General features: G+C 43.6%; 2 protein-coding genes and 1 pseudogene across 3 annotated transcripts in view; 1 reads left to right on the top strand and 2 right to left on the bottom strand.

Moving 5' to 3' along the window:
* Positions 1-6,277, bottom strand: part of LOC106560511 (cilia- and flagella-associated protein 57-like) — a 44,962-nt pseudogene extending 38,685 nt beyond the window's left edge. The window contains exons 1-5 of the transcript XR_014378954.1: positions 5,590-6,277; positions 5,056-5,369; positions 3,952-4,214; positions 3,674-3,833; positions 2,587-2,879 (exon numbers count right to left, since the gene is read on the bottom strand). The product of XR_014378954.1 is annotated as a cilia- and flagella-associated protein 57-like (transcript). The remainder of the gene's footprint in view (positions 1-2,586; positions 2,880-3,673; positions 3,834-3,951; positions 4,215-5,055; positions 5,370-5,589) is intronic.
* Positions 6,278-6,374: 97 nt separating this feature from the next.
* Positions 6,375-12,049, top strand: LOC106560521 (putative rRNA-processing protein EBP2). The gene is made up of 9 exons (XM_014123494.3): positions 6,375-6,598; positions 6,729-6,812; positions 6,951-7,126; positions 7,233-7,356; positions 9,625-9,714; positions 9,820-9,895; positions 10,031-10,160; positions 10,288-10,483; positions 10,632-12,049. Exons 1-9 carry the CDS (start codon positions 6,470-6,472, stop codon positions 10,677-10,679), a joined length of 1,053 nt encoding a protein of 350 aa, XP_013978969.1. The 5' UTR covers positions 6,375-6,469; the 3' UTR covers positions 10,680-12,049.
* Positions 12,050-12,289: 240 nt separating this feature from the next.
* On the bottom strand, positions 12,290-13,379 carry cfap144 (cilia and flagella associated protein 144). The gene is made up of 4 exons (XM_014123495.3): positions 13,228-13,379; positions 13,066-13,128; positions 12,776-12,879; positions 12,290-12,591 (listed from the first exon to the last, which is right to left on the bottom strand). Exons 1-4 carry the CDS (start codon positions 13,364-13,366, stop codon positions 12,478-12,480), a joined length of 420 nt encoding a protein of 139 aa, XP_013978970.2. The 5' UTR covers positions 13,367-13,379; the 3' UTR covers positions 12,290-12,477.
* Between the last annotated feature and the right edge of the window lie 5,549 nt (positions 13,380-18,928).

Below are 18,928 nucleotides of genomic sequence, written 5' to 3'. Positions count from 1 at the left end.
ACGGACCTGATAAAGGGCTAAAAGAGAAGGGAGAGGGAGACGGATCTGATAAAGGGCTAAAAGAGAAGGGAGAGGGAGACGGACCTGATAAAGGGCTAAAAGAGAAGGGAGAGGGAGACGGACCTGATAAAGGGCTAAAGGGGAAGGGAGAGGGAGACGGATCTGATAAAAGGCTAAAGGGGAAGGGAGAGGGAGACGGACCTGATAAAGGGCTAAAGGGGAAGGGAGAGGGAGACGGACCTGATAAAGGGCTAAAAGAGAAGGGAGAGGGAGACGGACCTGATAAAGGGCTAAAAGAGAAGGGAGAGGGAGACGGATCTGATAAAGGGCTAAAGGGGAAGGGAGAGGGAGACGGATCTGATAAAGGGCTAAAGGGGAAGGGAGAGGGAGACGGACCTGATAAAAGGCTAAAGGGGAAGGGAGAGGGAGACGGACCTGATAAAAGGCTAAAGGGGAAGGGAGAGGGAGACGGACCTGATAAAGGGCTAAAAGAGAAGGGAGAGGGAGACGGACCTGATAAAGGGCTAAAAGAGAAGGGAGAGGGAGACGGACCTGATAAAGGGCTAAAAGAGAAGGGAGAGGGAGACGGACCTGATAAAGGGCTAAAAGAAAAGGGAGAGGGAGACGGACCTGATAAAGGGCTAAAAGAGAAGGGAGAGGGAGACGGACCTGATAAAGGGCTAAAAGAGAAGGGAGAGGGAGACGGACCTGATAAAGGGCTAAAAGAGAAGGGAGAGGGAGACGGACCTGATAAAGGGCTAAAGGGGAAGGGAGAGGGAGACGGACCTGATAAAAGGCTAAAGGGGAAGGGAGAGGGAGACGGACCTGATAAAAGGCTAAAGGGGAAGGGAGAGGGAGACGGACCTGATAAAAGGCTAAAGGGGAAGGGAGAGGGAGACGGACCTGATAAAGGGCTAAAAGAGAAGGGAGAGGGAGACGGACCTGATAAAGGGCTAAAAGAGAAGGGAGAGGGAGACGGATCTGATAAAGGGCTAAAAGGGAAGGGAGAGGGAGACGGATCTGATAAAGGGCTAAAGGGGAAGGGAGAGGGAGACGGACCTGATAAAGGGCTAAAGGGGAAGGGAGAGGGAGACGGATCTGATAAAAGGCTAAAGGGGAAGGGAGAGGGAGACGGACCTGATAAAGGGCTAAAAGAGAAGGGAGAGGGAGACGGACCTGATAAAGAGCTAAAAGAGAAGGGAGAGGGAGACGGACCTGATAAAGGGCTAAAAGAGAAGGGAGAGGGAGACGGACCTGATAAAGGGCTAAAAGAGAAGGGAGAGGGAGACGGATCTGATAAAGGGCTAAAGGGGAAGGGAGAGGGAGACGGATCTGATAAAGGGCTAAAAGGGAAGGGAGAGGGAGACGGACCTGATAAAAGGCTAAAAGAGAAGGGAGAGGGAGACGGATCTGATAAAGGGCTAAAGGGGAAGGGAGAGGGAGACGGATCTGATAAAGGGCTAAAGGGGAAGGGAGAGGGAGACGGACCTGATAAAAGGCTAAAAGAGAAGGGAGAGGGAGACGGACCTGATAAAGGGCTAAAGGGGAAGGGAGAGGGAGACGGACCTGATAAAGGGCTAAAGGGGAAGGGAGAGGGAGACGGACCTGATAAAGGGCTAAAGGGGAAGGGAGAGGGAGACGGATCTGATAAAGGGCTAAAAGAGAAGGGAGAGGGAGACGGACCTGATAAAGGGCTAAAAGAGAAGGGAGAGGGAGACGGACCTGATAAAGGGCTAAAGGGGAAGGGAGAGGGAGACGGACCTGATAAAAGGCTAAAGGGGAAGGGAGAGGGAGACGGACCTGATAAAAGGCTAAAGGGGAAGGGAGAGGGAGACGGACCTGATAAAGGGCTAAAGGGGAAGGGAGAGGGAGACGGATCTGATAAAGGGCTAAAAGAGAAGGGAGAGGGAGACGGACCTGATAAAGGGCTAAAGGGGAAGGGAGAGGGAGACGGATCTGATAAAGGGCTAAAGGGGAAGGGAGAGGGAGACGGACCTGATAAAAGGCTAAAGGGGAAGGGAGAGGGAGACGGACCTGATAAAAGGCTAAAGGGGAAGGGAGAGGGAGACGGACCTGATAAAAGGCTAAAGGGGAAGGGAGAGGGAGACGGACCTGATAAAAGGCTAAAGGGGAAGGGAGAGGGAGACGGACCTGATAAAAGGCTAAAGGGGAAGGGAGAGGGAGACGGATCTGATAAAGGGCTAAAAGAGAAGGGATAGGGAGACGGACCTGATAAAAGGCTAAAAGAGAAGGGAGAGTGAGACGGACCTGATAAAAGGCTAAAGGGGAAGGGAGAGGGAGACGGACCTGATAAAGGGCTAAAGGGGAAGGGAGAGGGAGAGGGAGACGGACCTGATAAAAGGCTAAAGGGGAAGGGAGAGGGAGACGGACCTGATAAAAGGCTAAAGGGGAAGGGAGAGGGAGACGGATCTGAATAAAGGCTGAGTCTAAAAAAAACACTAGAAACCAGCCATGAAAGAAACGTCCTCAGATATAACTACCATTGAGAATAGAAAACAAGCTGAGATCTGAGACGATCACAAATTTTCTTAAAGGGATCGTGAGGCCAGTGAGACTAACTCTTACTTGGTCTCGAAGTTCCAGATGCGTACGGACTGGTCCAGGGAACAGGTAGCGATGAAGGGCTTACGGATACATATGGACAGACCAGTGATAGACCCAGAGTGGAAGGAATAGGACAGGAACTCAAACTGAGCCTGCTCCCCCTTGCTCATCTCAGCAGAGGACAGGGTGATAATGTAGAGCTGACCCCGGTCTGTACTGGTCACTACAGTCTCCTCTGACGGACTGATGACCAGAGACACAATTTGCTGCTGCTCTGCCTGGCTGGGCTCGTGGCTGCACTGGTCTGGGGGGATCTGGATGGGACAGTTTATTTCCAAAATGTTATGTCCATACATTTTTCCCATTTGTGTTTCTTCATCAGAAATGTTTGCTTATGAGTAACTTAATGTGTGTGTAAAGTATTACTGTTCTCAGATTTCTAATTCCAAGATTTTAGATGTGTATGAAATTATACTTTTTTGCAAAACACTATGTATCCACTGTTTAGCTGGAATGGAATGTTCGTATCCTGTATATTTAACTGTTATATGTGGTTGTCTCACCTAGCTATCTTATGATGAATGCACTTACTGTAAGTCGCTCTGGATAAGAGCATCTGCTAAATGACTAAAATGCCAAATATAATATAAATGTATTAATAAAAATTTAGTTATTTGGTACATTTTACTGTGTAAAACCTAGCAGTGCTACTTATTTCTCTGAGTGAGACGAATATGTAGCATTTAGCAAAGAAACATGATTATTTGTCTCTCTGAAGTGAAACCATACACCATTATAGATTTAAACAAATACATGTCTGTCATTGAACAAACCCATGCCATGATTAGATAGTGAGAAAACACACCAATCTCTTTCATAATTTCTTTAAACAATAAAAGCAAATTTACCAACATTTCTGAAAATGGAAATATAGCGTTTTGGAATAAAACTCTTAAAATAAAACACGCACGCACGCACGCACGCACGCGCACACACACACACACACACACACACACACACACACACACACACAAATAATGAGCTTAGTTCTATACAACATATTGCTGGAAAGAGTGATGGAAATGAAGCAAGGTGAAAGCTTTCTTACCTTTATCTCCCTGGTCTTCCTGTAGTTGTCCTTATCGTCGGTTCTCTCAAACAGACACACAGTCCCAGGACCGGCCGAACAGGCAAAGCCTTTGGAGTACGCTGTGATGACTGTAACCCGAGGCAACTGAGGAAGGGACTCTTCATCATTTCCCTTTGCACTGTAAAAAGTAATTTAAAAAATTGAAAACTGTACAACATGGTCATTCTTACAATGTATGGGTGACATCTGTTTGGAGTTCTTTCAGCCCCAGCTTGTCTTTTTCTCCCTATGCCCACCTCTCTGGGTCCTGTGACATGGTGGTCTTGGTGGACACACACATTTCCCATCGCAGGTCTCCAGACTCAAACACCATCAGCCTGCCTGCCTCTGTCCCGGCTATCACCCTGTCCACAGACACCCAGGCGTGGGACAACAAGTTATGCGTCTCCAGCTTCTGGAAGGTGGACTGCTTCAGAGCCCCCTCTGCATAGTGGAACAGCTTGAAGACCCCATTCCCACTCACACAGATCTGGGTGTTGTCATATGGGTTCAAACTGACCTGGAAACATATAGTGTGATACAGTGTCATCGAAATATAGCTTGTGTAAGTAAATTAGTATGTGTCTGATCAGCTACAGAGTTGATACTACAACAGAGTAAGGAGCAAGGACCAGTTAGGTTATTTAATGCCTTTTAAATGGGAAAATAACACTGCTATTTTGAATGAGCATGCTGATCATTCCACACCACCATTTCATTGCCAAGGACTCTTCCCTGGCCCCACTAACAAGCAGTGGTGGGAAAAGTACCAAATTGTCATACTTGAGTAAAAGTAAAGATACCTTAATAGAAAATGAAAAAGTGAAAGTCACCTAGTAAAATACTACTTGAGTAAAAGTCTAAAAGTATTTGGTTTTAAATATAATTAAGTATCAAAAGTAAATGTAATTGCTAAAATATACTTAAGTATCAAAAGTAAAAGTATAAATTATTTCAAATTCCTTATATTAAGCAAACCAAACGGCACCATTTTAGTGTTTTTTTTATTTACAGATAACCAGGGGCACATTCCAACACTCAGACATCATTTACAAATGAAGCATGTGTGTTTAGTGAGTCCCCAGGTCAGAAGCAGTAGGGAGGGATAACCAAGGATGTTCTCTTGATAAGTATGTGAATTTTATATTTTTCCTGTCCTGCTAAGCATTCAAAATGTAACGAGTACTTTTAGGTGTCAGGGAATTTTCTTTAGGAATGTACTGAAGTAAAAGTAAAAATTGTCAAAAATATAAATAGTAAAGTAAGTACAGATAACCCAAAAAACGACTTCAGTAGTACTTTAAAGTATGTTTACTGAAGTACTTTACACCACTGCTAACAAGAGAGCAGTCCGACCTCACCTGGTTGACTGGGTTAGCGGCCACAGTGGTCTTCACCGTGGCCATGATCTTCTGCTTCTCCCACATCCAATAGAAGAGCATGTAGTCTGGCGCCCCTGACTGGCTGATGAAGTACTTGGAGTCAGTTGAGAACGCCATTTAGACAAACTCATGGACAGGGATGTCCCCTCCGCTCAGCACCTTCCTCTTCCGGCTCTGCTCGTGCTGCAGGTCATACACGGTGATGGTGGCCCTCTTGCCATGCTCCGACACCGCCAGGTAGCGGCGGTTTGAGCTGATGGCCAGGGCATACATCCCCTGACTCCTCTCCAAACCTGAGAAGCAAAATCAAGGATGAATCAAAGAAAACATAACTGGAAGTTGGATAAATTGAACAGGTTGTTAACACCTAATTCTGTTTTGAATACCAGGTTTATATTTGTCGATGAAAATATTTCAGAGAGAGTGCTGTAGTGTCAGAAACACTAAACATCTATAAAACACCATGACCTTAGACATATTGTTGTAATCCTGAGTAGTGTTCGTGGCAAATACCGAACACAGTTGTTCCCAGATGGGAAGATGACGGTCTGCTCATCAAAGTAGCACCGGTTATTTGCCACGCCGGTCCGCAGACCAAAGCTGTAGTGACACTGGGCCACCACTGCAGACATCACACAGTCCTGTCACGTCAAAACTGCAGACTAAAATCTGCCAGTAAAAGGGAAAGAAAAATAAAAAACATTTAGAAGGATTTTTATCTTTATGTGGCAGGCAAAAGTCGGAAGGATACTAATTCAATTCTGTATGGCCATATTAATCATTTTCACCTTAATCTGAAATTGCCTCCTGTCCCTTGAAGTTTACATCTACAACACCTGATCTTCAATACTTTTTATAGAGTTATCTGGAACCGTAAAGGTCAACTTTGAAAATAAATGATCGTCTTATTTTACTAGGCTAGCTACTTACCTGTATTGAAAATACAAATTAATAAATAATTGTGTTTATTCCGCAAAACTCCTTATTAATTACTTAATTTGAATACAGTGAGACTTCCAGAGATTGACATGCTATTTTTGCCGAAGCGTGGAATATATGTATATATATCATGTTATCGTCAAATTCTATCATTATGGAGAATCCTTCATACAATGCATAATTACATAATAAGTAACGAATATAACTAATTAAAGCATACACCTATATCATTATAAATCGAATATATGTCGGAAATTCACACGAAGAAGGTTTATAGTCCTCTGGTCCTTTTTTTCACGAGTTATACGTGAGAGCTGTAAACCGCAAAAGAAAACTTCGGATAGGAACCTCTGATTACTTCGGGGCGGGTGTTTCACCGGTAGACATTTTCGGTGTACCATTTACAGACGCCAATTCCTTCTCACGTGAACCGCTCCATGTGAGCACTAATTTTATGGTATTTGGTCCACAAAATCACTGTTTGTATCCATTCATTCCCGTAAACAATACCATGGATATTATTGAAGATGGCGAGCAGTTAGGTGAGACGTCTGAGGAGGACAGCGAATTATCTGACGGAGAGGTAACTGGTTATGTTATAGCGTGCTAGCTAACATTAGCCAGGTTAGCTAGCTAGTTAACTAACTGTCTCCGTTAACGTTGTGTAGGTGCTCCACGAGGCGTAACTGTGCTGTGTTTTTCGTTTTCATTAGCTTCAAGATGCATTCGCAAAGGGATTGCTAAAGCCTGGGTTGAACTTTACAACACAAGAACCGAAGAAGATTGTCAACAATGTGGTGAGTGTTGACATGCGCACGTGTCTGCGACCAGAAAACCACCATTGTCTATCTCTCATTCATGCTTTATTCGACTCGTAAGTCACAAATGATTGGCTGTTCTAATATGATCCGTATTTGATTCATGGTTGTGGACAGGAGGGTTTGAAACAATGCCTCGCTGACTTTCGTAAGAACACACTACCCTGGGTAGAGAGGCTGGACATGGTCAATCTCCCCGCTGATGACATCGTTGCCAAGTCCGAGGGCAGACTCGACAACAAGGCTAGCGAAGACATCAACCCGGATGACGACTTCCAGAGAGAGATGTTCTTGTGGGTGTCTAATGGCCATACAGGTTCATATCAGTTGTAATGTCATGATGCTGTCCTAGTAATAGCAATTGTAAAACATATCCTCTCTTTCATTGGTCTCTTCCAGTTACCGCCAGGCCCAAGAAGCTGTTCTGGAAGCGATGCCCCGGCTACTGAAGCTGAAGATAGCCACCAAGAGACCTGAGGACTACTTTGCAGAGATGGCCAAGTCAGACCAGCAAATGCAGAAGGTAGGGTGTCCTGATCTGGCCTTACTCCCAGAGAGATCTTGCCATCTGTCTTTATATGTATGTGACTGAATTGCATCAGGTTTGGCTTGATCTCTCTGACAACCAAACTTTTGAAAAGTTATGTTGTCAAGCTATTCCTTTAGCCAGCAATTCAAATCACATTTTGTCTAATGTTTATTTGCTGAATACAACGTGTGCACACACACACACACTAGGCAAGTCAGACGGCCTAGGAACTGCCTAGTTCAGGGGCAGAACGACAGATTTTTACCTTGTCAGCTCAGGGATTCGATCTTGTAACTTTCTGGGTACTGGCTCAACGCTCTAACCACTAAGCTACCTGCCGCCCCAGGCAGCTGCTTACTTACAATGCAGTTCAAGAAATAGAGTTAAGAAAATATTTACTCAAACTGAAGTAAAAAATTAAAAGTAACACAATAAAATAACGAGGCTATATACAGGGGGTACAGGTTAGTCGAGGTAATTTGTACATGTAGGTAAAGTGACCATAGATAATAAACAGTGAGTGTTAAAACCCCCCATTAAAAGATTTAGATGCACTATTGTAAAGTGGTTGTTCCACTGGATATCATAAGGTGAATGCACCAATTTGTAAGTCGCTCTGGATAAGAGCGTCTGCTAAATGACTTAAATGTAAATGTAAAACAAAGGGGGTGGTCAATGTTATGGCAGGCTTTTGGTAGATAAATGCATGAAAAACAAATAAATATTGATTTGCAAAAGGTATTGTGATGAAAATAAATATCCTCTGTAAATCACATTGGCTATGTGTTGGAGGTTGGTTCAGACAGATTATGCAATTAGAAGACAACCTGTCTTGCACTTGTGCTCTCAAAGGAACTTGCAACATTGTATCATGGTAGTGGTGTCGTAAACTGGTGGATTCTCGGAACAGATGGATTTTAAGGTTGTGGCTAGATGGAGTACAGCTGCATTATTTTAGCTAAGCCTAACCCTAACCTTAACCTAATTCTCCTAACCTACTATGTAAAGTCACTACTATTCCCGTAGTTGTACTTTGTAGCCACAACCGTAGAAGCAATCAGTCCCGGGAAACCATCAGTATCACCACAATGTTGACGGACACAACTGTATGCACACAGCGGAGAAGTGTTTTGGTATTTTATGACTTTTTGCTAGATTACTCTTCATAAAAGAGAACTTTTTCATACCTAGTCCACCAAGGAGGAGTATTCCACTAATCTAATGCCTGGTCGAGTAGTTGGCTAACTAGCTACTTTACCAAGGATGGAGGCACAGACAAGTTGAAAAAGAAATTGACTCCGCAGCAGCAGAGGATATTGGCAAGCTAGATGGATGGAGGGAGACATGCTTTGTGCAAGGAGCCAACGTACACTTGGTAGGCTATCATTTCTTGCATTATAATTGCAGTAATTTCCATGATGGTCACAATGAATTGGCAGTGGGCACTCCTAACAAAGCATTAAGAATTTAACATAGTCCAAATTGTGTATTCATACGCACAGCAGTGTTGTAGAATATTGGACTGTTGGCTTTCATGCTTTTCTAATTCTCAGAGCAGTTCAAGCAATTTTTCCAACTGTCAATGCATTCAAATGAGTAAAGGATGCGTACCGGAGACGCATTTGTTGGGAATTGTAGGGAGGTGCACATTCGGGCTGTTCGTCCCTCGCAGCTGTTTGTCTCAGAGCCATGTAGCTACGTATGTCACAGTGGGACGGCGGGCTATCGCGTCACAGTGGGACGGCGGGCTATCGCGTCACAGTGGGACGGCGGGCTATCGCGTCACAGTGGGACGGCGGGCTATCGCGTCACAGTGGGACGGCGGGCTATCGCGTCACAGTGGGACGGCGGGCTATCGCGTCACAGTGGGACGGCGGGCTATCGCGTCACAGTGGGACGGCGGGCTATCGCGTCACAGTGGGACGGCGGGCTATCGCGTCACAGTGGGACGGCGGGCTATCGCGTCACAGTGGGACGGCGGGCTATCGCGTCACAGTGGGGCGGCGGGCTATCGCGTCACAGTGGGGCGGCGGGCTATCGCGTCACAGTGGGGCGGCGGGCTATCGCGTCACAGTGGGGCGGCGGGCTATCGCGTCACAGTGGGGCGGCGGGCCATGATTTACGCTTTACCCTAAACGTGGCTGGCATCCAACTGAGATTCTATTTGATATGCACATTTGTCCAGCAATTTCAAATCTGGTTGACTGTCACGGAAACACTGGTGTGGTCATGAATAATGCGATCCTTTATCTTTTCCTACAGATCAGGAAGAAACTCATCACGAAGCAGATCATGATGGAGAAGTCGGAAAAGGCCAAGAAACTAAGAGAACAAAGGAAGTATGGCAAGAAGGTCAGTCTCCGTTCATCTTACATGACAGCAGTGGGGGTCTCAAAGGAATTTGACTCTTTATTATGTCCTCTTGGTGAATGTGATCTTATGAAATTGGTGTTGTAGGTACAAGTGGAGGTTATTCAGAAGAGACAGAAGGAGAAGAAGGCCATGATGTCTGCAGTGAAGAGGTATCAAAAAGGTGGGTCCTCTGTTCCACATGTTTTGTTTACCACCCAAGTCACCCATCTTGTTTGCAATATTTTGGTTGGTAAGTTGCTTTAGGTGACATCTGCTAAATGTGAGTCATAACATTAAACACCCTCCTCTCTCGTAGGTATGACTGACAAACTGGACTTCCTGGAAGGAGATCAGAAAACTGCTAAAGGAGGCGCTCCAGCTAAAGGAGGTGCAGGGAAAGGGGCCGGTGGCAAAACACCTGAGAAAAAGGTCATGAACAAGAAAGGGTAAGATGCCGCACAGAGTTGGGAATGTTGTTCACAATGCTTCTTCAACTACCTAGCTATATTCATTGTATTCAGTGCTTTTATACCAAATCTATTTGGACTAAAACTGAAGTCTCTGACTTGACAGGCCCAATGCTAAGAGGAAGTATAAAGACCAGAGGTTTGGCTTTGGCGGGAAGAAAAGTGGATCCAAGTGGAACACCAAGGACAGCCACAACGATGTGTCAGGGTTCCGAGCCAAGGTGGCTCATGGGAAAGGAGGAAAGGGAGGGAAAGGAGGCAAAGCAGGACCAGGTGGAAGAGGCCCCGCCAAAGGAGGGCCTGTAAGTCACCGACAGACAGCCATGATTGTGTCATACAATATCACATTTTGAATTAAAATATTGTTTATAGTGTTGGTACATTTTGTTTGTTATTAATTGAAATTTTTTAGTTCATTTGTAATTTTGATCCTTTTTTTTGTGCATTCAGAAAAGACCGGGCAAGAATGCACGCAAGAAGATGAAGGGTCGCTCCTAAAGAGGTGGGTGTGTTGTCTTCGGTCTTAGCCACACTGCATCCCAACTTCTGGAAGGAAGCGATATTAGAGTCCTCTCTTTCTATACTTGATCACACACATCACCCTTCATGGAGCCCTTGGGGCAGTGGACTGATGTGGAGGCCCTTTGTGATGATTTCCCAAGATGTCCTTCCTAGAGTATCACCAAGGCTACAAGATGTCCTTCCTAGAGTATCACCAAGGCTACAAGATGTCCTTCCTAGAGTATCACCAAGGCTACAAGATGTCCTTCCTAGAGTATCACCAAGGCTACAAGATGTCCTTCCTAGAGTATCACCAAGGCTACAAGATGTCCTTCCTAGAGTATCACCAAGGCTACAAGATGTCCTTCCTAGAGTATCACCAAGGCTACAAGATGTCCTTCCTAGAGTATCACCAAGGCTACAAGATGTCCTTCCTAGAGTATCACCAAGGCTACAAGATGTCCTTCCTAGAGTATCACCAAGGCTACAATATGTCCTTCCTAGAGTATCACCAAGGCTACAAGATGTCCTTCCTAGAGTATCACCAAGGCTACAAGATGTCCTTCCTAGAGTATCACCAAGGCTACAAGATGTCCTTCCTAGAGTATCACCAAGGCCACAAGATGTCCTTCCTAGAGTATCACCAAGGCCACAAGATGTGGACATGGCTGCATGCAAGTTTTAGAATTTCTCCATATGAAAACCTGACAGAGCGGTACCAAACATGCCAAATTCAATGTTTTTTTAATGGTTTAAACCCCTAACATGAATATGGACCTCAACGTACAATGACATTTTATTATCGTCAGTAAAAAAAAATCCATGTGTCTTTTAAAGGAGATCTTTATACATTGTTGTAAGGCGTCTACATTTGTGAAACTATTTGCTGAAAGTGAAAACAATGATGAAGCCACTTCCACAAATGTATGTCATCTAGTTTGAGTAAATACTTGATAGATTTTTGTAAAATGCACACTTTGCAAGTCTACTTATTGACCCTCTGATTAACTGCCTTTAGTGATGTGACATTTTCTAATATTGAACAGCTGTCATGTTTGGCCTTTTCCATGTATCAATATTATTAATGTGTAGTGGGCCAATGTGTTACTTTCTATAGATCTGGGTAAATGTTTATTCTGCAAACAGGTTCTCATTTGTTGCTGGTATGGCAATAGTTGGCACATTTTGGGCAAGAATAACCTCTTCTCTAGCCTGAGTGCCAGTCTGTTTGTGCTATTATACCAACTCATTTCATGCCGTGTTTTGCTTGACAATGACTGATGGAGCTGGCAAGAGCACAAACAGATCTAGGACCAGGCTACAGCTGCATATGTTTTACTTGAATAAATGATTAGTGTGCTGCTTCATGTTTCTCTTGTGTGGTGTTTGTTATAAACTGGGTGTTTCGAGCCTTGGATGCTGATTGACTGAAAGCCGTGGTATACAGTCTGTTATACCACAGGTGTGACTATTTATTTTCACTCTTCTAATTATGTTGGTAACCAGTTTATAATAGCATTAAGGCACCTTGGTGGTTTGTATCCAGGCTGTATCCAGGCACTCTGCGTAGTGCCTAAGAACAGCCCTTAGCTGTGGTATATTAGCCATATACCACACCCCCTTGGGCCTTATTGCTTAATTACAGTAGGTTTACCTGTAAGCCTGCAACCAGTTACATTGTGTTTCCTTTGGACGGTAAAGTAATATTCTTCATAACTGTGTTTCCACTCAATTTTTATCCAGTAAAGAGACCAATGAACCAGGTTCTGATAATTAAGTCTGGTAGGCTGTAGATCTAACCCAGGTTCTGTGTCTGTTCTTTCAGACGCCATGCTGCATCCATGTACTTGGTGATCTCAGAGTTCTGCCGTGACCAGTTCAGTCTTCTATCGCTGCGATCTGAAACAATCTCACAGGGCAGAAAAGCTATTTTAGCGGGCTGTGACAGTGCCACAACAGGCTTAGGACACTCAGACAGGGGACATGACAACTTGTTACAGCAAATACCTGGAAGTAAAGGGGACACAACTTGTCAAACCATTTTGAAAAGTAGCTATTTTCCTGATCATCACTCACAAAGAGGGATTTCTTACCAGAGGTCTGGATATCCAGCCTATCTCCTGGCTCTCAGTTTGGGGGTGAGTGTATTTCTTGGTTGGCTCCAAACAAGCCCTGTGGATGGCCCTTAGGAAAGCAGCTGGGGGATAAAACAGTCATAGACAGGGTTTCCCAAACTGTCCTGGGTGCACGTTTTGGTTTTTGCCCCGCACTACACAGCTGTTTCAAATAATCGAGTTGGTTATTTTAATCAGCTGTATAGTCCTTGGGTAAGAGATTGGCCAACATCTCATAAAATTGAAGAAGAGCTATTAGGCATACTTACGGTCTTCCTGCACTTTGTCGTGTGTCTTGTTGCCAGCCATAGGTTTGTCAGTCAAAATGTGAACTGAGAAGTGAAAGAAGATGAGAAAAAGTGGTTGTTCATCATGAAATTCCTCGTTCACATTAATCCACACACCTTTCTACAGAGGTGGAATGTGCTTACGTCTTTTGTACGGGTTGATGCTAAATAGCGTGTAAACTTTTTGGCTCCTATTCTCTTTCTTTATGGTCTCTATGTGAATTGCGTTCTGATTAACAATATCGGCAGGATCCTTTTCTTTTGACTGCTTAGCCGATGACATCCTGGTTTGTATAAATTCGGATACAATACAGAAAAAAGACGAGAGACGATACGTAGTGTGCAGCTTTATAGCAAACCAGCCCACGACACGACATACAAAGTGTATCATTTGCAAAAATGATTTTGTTCTCTCGTTGCCTAGCAACCATAAACAGAAGCCCAGATAGAATGTACAGGTCCTTAGTGGCCACACGAGGGCGCACACTACTCATTTTCTATCAGTCACAGCCATGGATGAAATTCATTTGCCTTTGGATCTGTGCAGAGCTTCAGGGGCTGTAGTACTGTGCTCTTGCCCTGTTAGCGGAGAGAGTACATTATTTCTGTCTTGTGGTGTAATGCTATTTTTTCTAGGTGCAGGACCGCCAAAAAAATGGTAATTTACGTAATTTCTCAAAATGTTGTACCAACAGATGTAACCTATTTACTATTATTATAGAATATGCATAAAATGCATCCTCCAATTGCAACGTCTGCCTAAGCCCACACATATTGTTTCAAGAAAAGTATATATTTTTAATACCCTCAAACACCAAGTTAGGCGTACCTCATTTCAAAATAGGCCATCATCACTGTCAGTCGTGAATGATAGTTCTTCACGTTTTACCGGTGAAATGTGCCTTTGAACGGGGGTAGTCCGTGCCAGCGCACCAGTTTGGGTCAAGAACTGCAACGCTGCTGTTTTTTTTAACGCTCAACAGTTTCCCGTGTGTATCAAGAATAGTCCACCACTCAAAGGACATCCAGCCAACTTGACACAACTGTGGGAAGCATTAGAGTCAACATGGGCCAGCATCCCTGTGGAACGCTTTCGACACCTTGTAGAGTCCATGCCCCAACTCAATATTAGGAAGGTGTTCTTAATATTTTGTACACTCGGTGTATATGCTGCCTAGAGGCGTGACCTGTTGTTGAGTTGTGGCCGCATGAGAAAAGAAATGCGACTATTCAGCTTCAGCTAACCATCCTAAAATCTCACTAGAAACGATGTGTTGGTGTAACGTCAACGTTATAGGCCTACTACGCTGTGCTATTATAGTCGGTTCTGTTATGTAAAAGCCTACTACGCTATGCTATTATAGTCGGTTCTGTTATGTAAAAGCCTACTACGCTGTGCTATTATAGTCGGTTCTGTTATGTAAAAGCCTACTACGCTGTGCTATTATAGTCGGTTCTGTTATGTAAAAGCCTACTACGCTATGCTATTATAGTCGGTTCTGTTATGTAAAAGCCTACTACGCTATGCTATTATAGTCGGTTCTGTTATGTAAAAGCCTACTACGCTATGCTATTATAGTCGGTTCTGTTATGTAAAAGTCTACTACGCTATGCTATTATAGTCGGTTCTGTTATGTGAAAGCCTACTACGCTATGCTATTATAGTCGGTTCTGTTATGTAAAAGCCTACTACGCTATGCTATTATAGTCGGTTCTGTTATGTAAAAGCCTACTACGCTATGCTATTATAGTCGGTTCTGTTATGTAAAAGCCTACTACCCTATGCTATTATAGTCGGTTCTGTTATGTAAAATACACATTCATCATTATGTGATCTTACGGGACATTGATTCAGCTTCAGAAATCATTTTTTATAAATACTTTTACCAGCTACTTTTATTCTCAAAGTATAAAAAGTGAGGCGCTCCCTTGCACTCCAGCAGCACAACACCACTGTTTGTAGGCCTGGGCTTTTCATCTTTACATGATCCGCTCCATTCAGTGGGCCTGTGGGGTTTAATGGTTGAGCAAGGCTCCATTCAGTGGGCCTGTGGGGTTTAATGGTTGAGCAAGGCTCCGTTCAGTAGGCCTATGTGGGGTTTAATGGTTGAGCAAGGCTCCGTTCAGTAGACCTATGTGGGGTTTAATGGTTGAGCAAGGCTCCGTTCAGTAGTACTGTGGGGTTTAATGGTTGAGCAAGGCTCCGTTCAGTAGACCTATGTGGGGTTTAATGGTTGAGCAAGGCTCCGTTCAGTAGTACTGTGGGGTTTAATGGTTGAGCAAGGCTCCGTTCAGTAGGCCTATGTGGGATTTAATGGTTGAGCAAGGCTCCGTTCAGTAGGCCTATGTGGGGTTTAATGGTTGAGCAAGGCTCCGTTCAGTAGGCCTGTGGGGTTTAATGGTTGAGCAAGGCTCCGTTCAGTAGGCCTATGTGGGGTTTAATGGTTGAACAAGGCTCCGTTCAGTAGACCTATGTGGGGTTTAATGGTTGAGCAAGGCTCCGTTCAGTAGGCCTATGTGGGGTTTAATGGTTGAGCAAGGCTCCGTTCAGTAGGCCTATGTGGGGTTTAATGGTTGAGCAAGGCTCCGTTCAGTAGGACGGTGGGGTTTAATTGTTGAGCAAGGCTCCGTTCAGTGGGCCTATATGGGGTTTAATGGTTGAGCAAGGCTCCGTTCAGTAGGCCTATGTGGGGTTTAATGGTTGAACAAGGCTCCGTTCAGTGGGCCTATGTGGGGTTTAATGGTTGAGCAAGGCTCCGTTCAGTGGGCCTATGTGGGGTTTAATGGTTGAACAAGGCTCCGTTCAGTAGGCCTATTTGGGGTTTAATGGTTGAACAAGGCTCCGTTCAGTAGGCCTATGTGGGGTTTAATGGTTGAGCAAGGCTCCGTTCAGTAGGCCTATGTGGGGTTTAATGGTTGAGCAAGGCTCCGTTCAGTGGGCCTGTGTGGGGTTTAATGGTTGAGCCTGGCTGCATGAGAATGAGTAGAATGTGGTGACAAGGTCATGGGCGGCAGGTAGCCTAGAGGTTAGGGCATTGGGCTAGTAACCAAAAGGTTGCTGGTTCGAATACCTGAGCCGTCAGGTGTCCTTGAGCAAGGCACTTAACCCTAATTTGCCAGGGCGGCAGGTAGCCTAGTAGTTAGAGCGTTGGGCCAGTAAAGGTTGCTAGATTGAATCCCTGAGCTGACAAGGTAAAAATCTGTCATACTGCCCTGAACAAGGCAGTTAACCCACTGTTCCTAGGCTGTCATTGTAAATAAGAATTTTTTCTTAACTGACTTGCCTAGTTAAAATAAAGGTAAAACAAATATTTTAAAAAATGAATTTCCTCCTGCTGCTGACCCTGTAGGTAGGCTGTCATTGTATATAAGAATTTGTTCTTAACTGACTTGCCTAGTTAAATAAAAAATGGAATAATAGTGAAACATCAAAACTATGAAATAACACATATGGAATCATGTAGTAACCAAAAAACTGTTAAACATATCAAAATATATTTTAGATTTTACATTCAAAGTAGCCAACATTTGCCCTGATGACAGCTTTGCACACTTTTGGCATTTTCTCAACCAGCTTCATGAGGTAGTCACCTTGAATGTGTTTCAATTAACAGGTCTGCCTTTTTTAAAGTTCATTTGTGGATTTTCTTTCCATCTTAATGTGTTTGAGCCAATCAGTTGTGTTGTGACAAGTTAGGGTTGGTATACAGAAGATAGCCCTATTTGGTAAAATACCAAGTCCATATTATGGCAAGAACATCTCAAATAAGCAAAGAGAAACGACAGTCCATCGTTACTGTAAGACATTAAGGTCTGTCAATATGGAACATTTCAAGAACTTTGAAAATGTCTTTAAGTGCAGTAGTAAAAAATATATATGTATATACAGTTGAAGTCGGAAGTTTACATACACCTTAGCCAACTACATTTAAACTCAGTTTTTCACAATTCCTGACCTTTTTAATCCTAGTAAAAATTCCAGGTTTTAGGTCAGTTAGGATCACCACTTTATTTTAAGAATGTGAAATGTCAGAACAATAGTAGAGAGAATGATTTATTTCAGCTTTTATTTATTTCATCACATTCCCAGTGGGTCAGAAGTTTACATACACTCAATTAGTATTTGGTAACATTGCCTTTAAATTGTTTGATTTGGGACAAATGTTTTGGGTAGCCTTCCACAAGCTTCCCACAATAAGTTGGGTGAATTTTGGCCCATTCCTCCTGGCAGAGCTGGTGTAACTGAGTCAGGTTTGTAGGCCTCCTTGCTCTCACACACTTTTTCAGTTCTGCCTGCAGATTTTCTATGGGATTGAGGTCAGGGCTTTGTGATGGCCACTCCAATACCTTGACTTTGTTGTCCTTAAGCCATTTTGCCAAAACTTTGGAAGTATGCTTGGGGTCATTGTCCATTTGGAAGACCCATTTGCAATCAAGCTTTAACTTCTTGACTGATGTCTTGAGATGTTGCTTCAATATATCCACATAATTTTCCTGCCTCATGGTGCCATCTATTTTGTGAAGTGCACCAGTCCCTCCTGCAGCAAAGCACCCCCACAACATGATGCTGCCACCCCCGTGCTTCACGGTTGGGATGGTGTTCTTCGGCTTGCAAACCTCCCCCTTTTTCCTCCAAACATAACGATGGTCATTATGGCCAAACAGTTATATTTTTCTATCAGACCAGAGGACATTTCTCCTAAAAGTACAATCATTGTCCCCATGTGCAGTTGCAAACCGTATTCTGGCTTTTTTATGGCGGTTTTGGAGCAGTGGCTTCTTCCTTGCTGAGCGGCCTTTCAGGTTATGTCGATATAGGACTCGCTTTACTGTGGATATAGATACTTTTGTACCTGTTTCCTCCAGCATCTTCACAAGGTCCTTTACTGTTGTTCTGGGATTGATTTGCACTTTTCGCACCAAAGTACGTTCATCTCTAGGAGACAGAACGCGTCTCCTTCCTGAGCGTTATGACGGCTGCGTGGTCCCATGGTGTTTATTCTTGCGTACTATTGTTTGTACAGATGAACATGGTACCTTCAGGCATTTGGACATTGCTCCCAAGGATGAACCAGACTTGTGGAGGTCTACAATTTTTTTCTGAGGTCTTAGCAGATTTCTTTTGATTTTCCCATGATGTCAAGCAAAGAGGCACTGCATTTGAAGGTAGGCCTTGAAATACATCCACAGGTACACCTCCAATTGACTCAAATGATGTCAATTAGCCTATCTTTTGCACACCAGTATTTCTACTTGCACATCATCATCTGCACATCTATCACTCCAGTGTTAATTTGCTAAATTGTAATTACTTCTCTACTATGGCCTATCTACTGCCTTACCTCCTCACGCCATTTGCACACACTGTACATATACTTTTTTCTATTGTGTTATTGACTGTACGTTTGTTTATTCCATGTTTAACTCTGTGTTGTTGTTTGTGTCGCACTGTTTTGCTTTTTCTTGGCCAGGTCGCAGTTGTAAATGAGAACTTGTTCTCAACTGGCCTACCTGGTTAAATAAAGGTGAAAATAAAAATAAAAAATCAGAAGCTTCTAAAGCCATGGCATAATTTTCTGGAATTTTCCAAGCTGTTTAATGGCACAGTCAACTTAGTGTATGTAAACTTCTGACCCACTGGAATTGTGATACAGTGAATTATAAGTGAAATAATCTGTCTGTAAACAATTGTTGGAAAACTTACTTGTCATGCACAAAGTAGATGTTCTAACTGACTTGCCAAAACTATAGTTTGTTAACAAGAAATTTGTGGAGTAGTTGAAAAACGAGTTTTAATGACTCCAACCTAAGTGTATGTAAACTTCCAACTTTAACTGTATATTTA

Source organism: Salmo salar, chromosome 10, assembly GCF_965601325.2.
Source record: "Salmo salar chromosome 10, fSalSal1, whole genome shotgun sequence".
Taxonomy (NCBI): Eukaryota; Metazoa; Chordata; class Actinopteri; order Salmoniformes; family Salmonidae; genus Salmo; species Salmo salar.
This window is presented reverse-complemented; position numbering and strand designations above follow the sequence as displayed.

Coding starts and splice junctions, on each gene's coding strand:
- LOC106560521 (XM_014123494.3), top strand. CDS start 6,470: ATGGTATTTGGTCCACAAAATCACTGTTTGTATCCATTCATTCCCGTA. Junction 6,813..6,950: donor AGAAGATTGTCAACAATGTG/GTGAGTGTTGAC, acceptor GGTTGTGGACAG/GAGGGTTTGAAACAATGCCT. Junction 9,715..9,819: donor AAAGGAAGTATGGCAAGAAG/GTCAGTCTCCGT, acceptor TTGGTGTTGTAG/GTACAAGTGGAGGTTATTCA.
- cfap144 (XM_014123495.3), bottom strand. CDS start 13,366: ATGTCATCGGCTAAGCAGTCAAAAGAAAAGGATCCTGCCGATATTGTT. Junction 13,129..13,227: donor CATCAACCCGTACAAAAGAC/GTAAGCACATTC, acceptor TTCACTTCTCAG/TTCACATTTTGACTGACAAA. Junction 12,592..12,775: donor GCTGGATATCCAGACCTCTG/GTAAGAAATCCC, acceptor CTGCCCTGTGAG/ATTGTTTCAGATCGCAGCGA.